This window comes from Argiope bruennichi, chromosome 6 (genome assembly GCF_947563725.1).
Source record: "Argiope bruennichi chromosome 6, qqArgBrue1.1, whole genome shotgun sequence".
NCBI lineage: Eukaryota > Metazoa > Arthropoda > Arachnida > Araneae > Araneidae > Argiope > Argiope bruennichi.
In genome coordinates this window covers 106,829,691-106,838,383 of record NC_079156.1, presented here as the reverse complement: position 1 = coordinate 106,838,383, position 8,693 = coordinate 106,829,691, and the positions used below count along the sequence as shown (strand labels likewise).

The following is an 8,693-nucleotide window of genomic DNA, read 5'->3' as shown; positions in this document are numbered from 1 at the left end:
TAAACTGATTCGTATCGCGACTGACAATTTGAAAACCTTTGTTCTAAATTTATAATTTTAATAATTTTTAATGAGTACACTAAAATCTAAAAGGTCATAAAAAATTTAAATTTTCTTTAAAACTCTAGTATTCTTTTATATTTTTGGGAAGGAAGAAAGTAATTTGATTCGATTATTAGTGGCTAATTTTCACTAATATCAATTAATGGCTAATATAATTAGTGGCTGATTTTCCTATATATTTTCAGAAACAAAAAACACTGCATATCTGAGGTGTGTGAATCTAATAAAAATATAATTGCAATTTATGAATGTTAAAATAATTTCTGCAGAATGTCTGTTTTATTTTGTTACAAAATACAAAAGAGACACGAAAAACACAAATATGATAAAATATACATTTATTTATTTAATAAAAACAACACTTAAGTACTTTGAAAATGGAAAATGAAATATCTTCAGAGACATGAAAATTTGTTTAAGAAAAACTCAATAGTGTATTAATATTATTGATTATGTATTTTAAGTAGATGTATTGTACATATATAAGAAAATCAAAGAAACAGAGTATTCTGAATTTTATGAAATTACTATACCATAACAAAGTAAATGTTGATAGATAGATATTTGTAAAATATATAAAAGAAGATGTTTAATTTTTTTGAAATCTCGTCAAGTTAAATTCATATACGTACAGTATAAAACATGTTTTTTTTCAAAATCTGTTAAAATGGCTGGTATACAGCAAGAATGTTTCAGAAATGAGTCTTGTGATTTTAAATTATCAGTACAAAACTAAAGCAAATGTTTCTTTATTTATATTCCATAAAATGTCCTCTGTTAAGATTCTTTGTGAATATAAACTATTTTTTAACTAGGTGGTGCATTTCAAAATTGTATAATATAAAAAAAACAATATAAAAAAGGATTAATTTCTAACAAGACAGATCTATTTAAAGTTTTGGCACTTTTTTAAAAATCCTACCATGATCCAAACAAATTAATTTATTGTCATGCATTTCAAATCTAAACTTAAAAACTTTGACCATCCCTGTAAAAAGTTTGAACATTATATTAAAATATCTCTAGGTACAAATCTATATTTACATATAACACATATATATACACTATATATAATGTTTTCCTAATGCTGAAATGGACACGGCTTAAAGGCCAGATATGTGTGCGATTAAAATCTGTATTAATATAACTCAAGTCATGTATGAAAAGTAAATAATTTGATTAAACTATGTTTTTACGCTGAAAAACACCCAAACTAGCTCACACAGAAAATTTTACAAATAGTGAAATAATTGTTCTTAACTTTCATGTAATTTGTTATTTAAACAATGAATTTGTAAATACAGAATTTCTGTCATATGGCAGATGATAAATTCATCTGTCTTTCAAGTTAATGTTACGGTATAAATAAAAATTCAGATAATACAAGTAATTTATAAAGTATATAATATCCAAAAAAAACAAATTATCCATATATCAGTTCTAAAATAAATAGTACAAAAAAATGACTGCTACAATTTTTTTTTAAAAAAATGCATGATCTGCGATATGATAGATAGTATTAAAATGATCTCACAGGCAGTGATTTGTTGAAATTCAACAATGAGCATCCGGTTAAGCCATTATAATGTTAATGGCACGCGATATTCCCAACAGAAGAATTTAATTTTAATTAAAATTCAACAAAATGGTGATAATGATGATGCACGTGTTCATGAAGATGATGATGTTCGTGTCTTTCCACAAGTTGCTTGTGGGGTGAGTTTGGAACAATGCTATTTCTCACAAAATGTTTCGCTGTCTCGGCCTTCGGATTGGAGTGCTCGCGAGCAATCCAGTTCGCTACTTCTTGCATTGCTCGCTGACGCTCCCGATCCCGATGCCTGTGGCGATAGTGATGTCCTGGCGATGAAGGGAGATGATTAGAAAATTTTTGGCTTTCTAGTATGGAAGCCCAGTTCTGATTATTTTTTGGCTTCAGTTTTGGAGAATAAAAGCCACCAGAGTTCATCACATTGCTCTCGTAAAGATCGTAGGACTTCGACCGCCTGTGATGGGGCTTTTCCCAATCAAACTTGGCCTCGGGCACTAGATCATTTAAATCATAATCAAAGTTCAGTATATCATCTTGTGGATCAAGATTCACTTTTGTCCGATACATATGAGGACTGCCACCCTCATTGTTGCCATTGAGTTTAGCATGGTAGTTCACAGATTTTTTTAAGGGTGACGAGCCTGAGCAGTCTCTTGTTCGATGGGGTTTGGAACATACATGCGTTCTGTCCATGAGACGATAAGGGCACAGATATTTCGCATCCATGCGTGTATTACCATGGTGGTGGTTTTCATCAAGAGATGGATCCGCGTGTGGACTTTCACTATGATGATTAGGTTGGGATAGGTTGTTTCGTTTTGGACTCTCCACACCAGCCAGATCTAAATAGTGGTTCCGTCTGTCTCTGCACTCAGGGACATGGTCACGGCTACTGGGTTGTTTATGAGATTGAAGGAAATCTTCATCAAAATTCAGACCATTGTCATCTAATTGATGCCTGATGAGAAAAAAAAAAGCATTCAAGTTTTAGGGAAAAAAAGTTTTAAAAAATGATATACAATAACAAATATGATTAATAGTGTTAAAGGTTTAGCGATTGTGATGCGCGGGGATAGAACCTGGGACCTTGTGGTTAGCAGTCCAGTAACAACCATTATGCAAAAGCAATTACCTGTGCAGCGTAGTTGTTAACTGGCTTATATGCTATTCACCACAGACTCTCCCTTCAGTGAATCGGAGGTGAGACGAATGATATGGCTATTGAGTGGTGATGTATTTAGCTGTTGTCAAATGGGCCTGTACCCAGTTGAGTAGCGCCAAGCGTTATGGCGAGCGTGTGTGGCTGCTGCGTCAAGTGAGTCTGACGACTTTAGTTGTGGGTAGATGGCGCCACAACAGCTGTACGAAGGTTGAAGGTTCATCGTCTGAGGTCACCAATTTAGGGAATTGGGATGGGCGAGGATAGAACCTGGGACCTTGTGGTTAGCAGTCCAGTAACATAACCATTATGCAAAAGCAATTGCCTGTGCAGCGTAGTTGTTGACTGGCTTACATGCTATTATTCACCACAAAGGACTATAAAAAATTTTGATATATTTTTCGAAAAATGCAATAATTAACTCAAACAGCATAAAATAAAATATCTTATAGCACGTTTCAAAACATAAATGTATGGTTATATTTGGTGGTTATAAATTATCTATTGGATATCATAATTAATCTAGTATAATTAAAATAATGATTAGTTATTATTTGGAAAAAATTTAGGAACATTTTATTTCAAAATTATCTAATTGAAAATAATTCTTCGTCGAAATGAAAGATTTAAGTAATTTTAAAAATAAAAATTTTAATAGTATTTGTCAATTTTTTTTAATTATGACAAAATGCTATTAATTTTTTTATCAAAACTTTAGACATTTTCAACAACTGTATTTTTTTTCAAGTGCAAAAATATAATGAGCCTTTTTAGATCAGCAAAATTCTGCTGCAACCTCCAAATTTTAGACATAAACAAAATAATAATAATAATAATAATAATAATAATAATAAAAGCATTAAAAAAAATAAGCAAGCATTCAATTTTACCACATTGCACAAAACACAAATAATTATATTTGGATTATAACTTCAGATAATGAAAAACATTAAAATCCTAATTGAATCAGCAGTTTAATGAAATAAACAAATCCAAAAAATTGTTTTCCTGGGAAATTAAAATAAAAGAAAATCTTTCTATTTATCTTATCTATTTTTTTAAAATTAACTTTTAAATGAAATTCTTTGTATATATATATGGTTTACATAGTCTCTATACGATTTGTGCAAACTATTTTTTTTCAAGTGCAAAAATATTATAAGCCCATTAAAAATTTTTTTAAAAAAATTATTGTAATCCTAAAATTTTGGACATAAACAAAATTAAAAATGAAGCATGAAAAAAAGAATGAACAAAACAGTCAATATTACATGTTGTACAAAATATACATTATTATATTTTGATTACAACTTCAGAAAATGAATAACATTAAAATCTCAATTGAACCGGCAGTTTAATGAAATAAATGAATCCGAAAATTGTTTTCTTGGAGAATTAAAAGAAAAGAAAATCTTCCTATTTATGTTATCTATTTATTTTTATTTAACTTTTAAATGAGAATCTTTACATCTGTGATTTATAAAACGTCCAATGGTTGGAACATTTCAATTTTTTGGCATTTGTTTCCCTCTTTAAACCGCTGATTTAATCAATATATGTATTAAAACTTTAAATTACCTATTATCGCTAGCATGCATGCGAATTTGAAGCCTATCCTTAAGATGAATTTTCTGCTCTTGCTTATGGGGACGGTAGGGGCGTAGTTTCGGAGATGGCATTGCTCTCACGTTGGCTGGAGACTTTTGGACGACATGAGGCGATCTTGTCAAAGAAGGGCTTGAGTATTTGGGCGGCTTTTCCGAAAGAGACGATGGCAAGTATGTGGACGTTGTGTTTGCACTTTGAGCACTACAACAATCATTGAGTTTATTTTGAGCACTACAACAGTCATTTAGTTTGGACGGTGGAGATAAATTGGGAGCTTCGGCTGTTGGCCAGTCTATGGTGTCTATGAAAGGTTCTTTTGTGTCAAGATCTTTGCTGCTGTCTGGTGAGATGGCTAATTTGACCTTGATTGTGCGACTTCCTGATGGAGGTAGTTTCAGGGTTTTGTTTAGAGCTTCACAGATGGAACGAACAACAATTTTCTCGACATCCTAAAAGCAAAAGTCAATTTCAGTATTGTGTTGTTAAACATAACAAAATTTAATATCAATAACTTGCTATTTTTTTTTATTTATATAAATAGTATATGACAAAAAGAAGAGAAAATGCACATTCTTGTAAAATGTGAATAAAATCACCATTTGTAATTTACAAGACCTTTCTAAGAATGAGCCATTAAAATCAAGGATATTCATTTTATCTTATAAAGTATATTTGCTCTGTCTTAGTTTTACAAAAAGCATCAGCATAGTATATTAGTCTTTCCTCTTCCATTTTTCTCTTCATATGGATATCATATATGGATGACATCAATATGAAGAGAAACATGAAGAATGATGCAGCATGAAGAGAGAGAGAAAGAAGGAGTAAATTCATTGATTACACATATAAGTAAAAGTAACTGAAGTGATTTAAGAAAATACTTATAAATTTCTTTTAATATTTTAAAAACATTGTATTGCTTTGACACAAGTTGAAAAATACATTTTTAAGAAAATTAATTTTAATACAGTGAATGAAATTAATTTTTTTAATATGAACATTTTCAAAAAAGATTCATTTTACAAAAATGTTTTCTTCTGTTTGATAAAAGACAGATTATGGTTTTTAACAAATAATGGTTTAAAGTAGGTCTCTTCAAACAGATAATGAATTGGAGTTTATATCACTTAAATAATAAATTGTTAGCAAAATTGTTTCAATAGCAATAAATTAAAAATACTGAAATGGCAATTAATCATGTTTTTGGAATGGCAATTAATTAAACTAAAAATAAACAAATTATATAACCCATAAATACAGCAAAATTAATTTATTTGACAATCACACATACAAACTGTCCAATATGTAAGAATAAATAAATAAATTGCCACATGCATTAATAATCATAATTTGTCTTTTGAAGTTTTTATATAAATTACTTTTTAGTTCCCTCCCAAAAATGTCAAATTTTCTCTTATCATACACTGTTTGAAATAAAAAAAATTATAATAAAGAATTCTTTTATAGTCTGATATTTGATGAAAAATAAATTTAAAAAAACATTTGAAATTTGATTAAGTTTTTAAAAAATTCAAGCTGAGAAATTATGAATGTCTTAATTTATTTGCAACGAGGACAGAAATTAATAATCAATAAAGCAAGAGTTTCAGTGTAGAATTTAGTTTCGAAAGAAGAAAAGAAATTTTTAAAAAGAAAGAAGATTTGACAAATTTTATTTGAACCTTATTTGCATTTGATACAATATAAAAAAAAATAATATAGCTTAAGAATATTTAAGTTTCTAAGAGTTAAAAGTAGTTATTTTCAATATAGCTTCCAATTAATTTGTATTCTTCCTCTCATTTTTAATTTTAGGTATCTTAATAATTTATTCAAAAAATCAAAGGGGCAAAATACAATTTATATATTTAATCTTTTTCAATTCATGTGCACTGATTCATTTTATTTGCTAATCATCATGTGATAATTTAAAATTACCTGCTTGTTTGACCGGTCACATGTATCAAAATCATACAGTGTAAAAGAAAATTCCTGTTTTTCTTGACCGTCAACAGAGACACTACATGTCACCTCCTAAAAAACAAAAGGGAAACTTCTATACTTCTTCTGGTAAAAGCAGATAAATCATGCTTTTTTTAAATTCAACATTAAAATAATTAATATTACTATTTATATATATATTTTAATTTAAATGTGATATTTAAAGCATATACATAAAAAAGATCATTTTTATGTCTGACAAGCAAGATTATGCAATGAATTATTTGTTAATGGGAGGGGGTGGGGTGGAAACCTAATATTTCATAATTTTGTCCGATAATTTTGACTCTTTAATAAGTGGAAATATTTTTTATATTGAACTGCTGAACTAACTGCTTCTATCAATAGTTTACTAGGCATGTTTTTAGACAATTTTAATCTCAGTATGTTTATTCTTTTGAAATGTTTAATTACTATAGATAGAAATAATGATAGAATTTGCATAGAGTAAAAAAAGAATAAAAATTGAAAGAGAAACTTTCATGTTGAAAAAATGCACTCAACTTCTGAATCAAATATTAAAATACTCTTGTTAAAAGATTTTTATATTGATTTATAATCATTCAGTTTGTTTGATTTATGATCTCCAAATATCACTGAGTTCTTAGGTTTCTAACAATCATCAACAAATAAAAAAAAACGATTAAAAAAGAAATTTTTATAAATAATTCATAGTTAATTTAAGAAAGAAATTAATGAAATAGCATAAAGAATAACATATGACTACAACATCGATGTAATAAAAATAAATAAAAAAAAATAAATAAAAAATAAAAAAAAAGGAAGAAGAATGGAAGTAGATATACCATGTTATCTTGTTTTTCACTTGTTTCTTCTTCAGCTTTTTCTGGAACTTCCTTATTCACAAGCAAAATATCATTTTTCTCAGTATCTTGGGGTAATTTAACTGCAAAAGAGAAACATATAAACAAATTATTTGAATACTTAATAATATCACCAGAACCTTGCATTAAATATTTCATAAGATGAAAAAATTGCATGTTTTATCTTTATTAAGAAAACAATGTAAATTTTATAGTAAATAGTTAATAATTTTGTAATATACTTACTATATTTATAATAAGTTACTACTTATTTCTTTTGTACTATAAAATTAATTGTTATGTAAATTTTATAGTACAAAAGAAATAAAGGCTGTTAATTTTTTATGTTATGTGATATTTATTTAAATGACCAACAAGAAATATTGGTTGGGAATGACTCATTCTTAAATAGTGGCCAGAAAAAATTAATATTATTACCTTCAACGAGATTTTTAAAGCAAAATTTAATATTTTAAGAATAAAAATGTAATATTTTGCTCTATATACCACTGCTTTTAATAAAACATATTACAAGGAGATGGGAGGCCCAATTATCAATTTCAATATTATTTTTTTAAATATTATCTGTGAATAGTAGTTGATTTCCAATTAGGTAACTGCCTAGGTATCCAAGTTACAGGCAGATCGATTTTTAAAAAACTGTTATTAACTTGCTCCTAAATAAATTAATTTGTAAAAAATACAAATACAAAAGTTAAAAACTAAGATTTCTATGAAACAGTAACTTTTTCAAATGTAATTATTTAGATACCAATATATTATATTCCATTCATTTATTATAATATTTAACATACAGTAGCATAATGATTAAATAATACTGTATACAAACGTGGAAAAAATTCAAGTATGAGGCATAATAATTAAATAAAAATATATGTATTTTTATGAAATTACTGAAATAAAAATTAATCTAAAATAAATTATAAATATGTTAATTAAGTTCAGAATAGTTTGAATTGTAAACCTAAAATTGATCAAAAAGAGAGGCTTTATAATCTACACTACTTAGGGCTGCAAAATACCTAAATTCGCTTTGCCTGAGAGATGCCACTGTTTTTGGTTAATACCCTGGCACAAAAAAACTGTTAGTAATAAGTTACGGTAATTAATTAACAATCATTCCATTAAACAGGCTCCTTAAATTTAGATTGTGACGTCAAACATGTCAGCGATGGGAAGTTCTTTCTTTTCTTTTCACATTCTTCAGTAATGTTTTAAATTAAATTCCCTTTTATTTAACATCAATTATATCCAATCTTCAGTTTTCAGGTAACAAATAGAAAAAAAAAAAAAAAAAAAAATCGTAGCCAAGCCAAATAGCAGCCATTTTGTATCAGATATTCAAGTCAAAATTACACCAATTTTAAAATTTTGGTCGTTATTGTCATCAATTTCTAATGTTATATTTATACACACTGGAAAAATGTGTATGCAGTTATTTATTGTCTTAAATAACTAATGGAGG

General features: G+C 27.7%; 1 protein-coding gene across 3 annotated transcripts in view; it reads right to left on the bottom strand.

Annotated features, from left to right (window-relative positions):
- Positions 1-506: 506 nt before the first annotated feature.
- Positions 507-8,693, bottom strand: part of LOC129972768 (protein naked cuticle homolog 1-like) — a 41,209-nt gene continuing 33,022 nt past the window's right edge. For 2 of the 3 annotated variants that reach the window (XM_056087019.1, XM_056087020.1), the window contains exons 3-6: positions 7,190-7,290; positions 6,321-6,416; positions 4,353-4,831; positions 508-2,573 (exon numbers count right to left, since the gene is read on the bottom strand). In XM_056087019.1, the coding sequence (XP_055942994.1) occupies positions 1,694-2,573; positions 4,353-4,831; positions 6,321-6,416; positions 7,190-7,290 (1,556 nt within the window). In that variant the 3' untranslated portion in view covers positions 508-1,693. Of the gene's footprint in view, positions 2,574-4,352; positions 4,832-6,320; positions 6,417-7,189; positions 7,291-8,693 lie in introns of all 3 variants that reach the window. The other variant, XM_056087018.1, reaches the window with a different exon arrangement.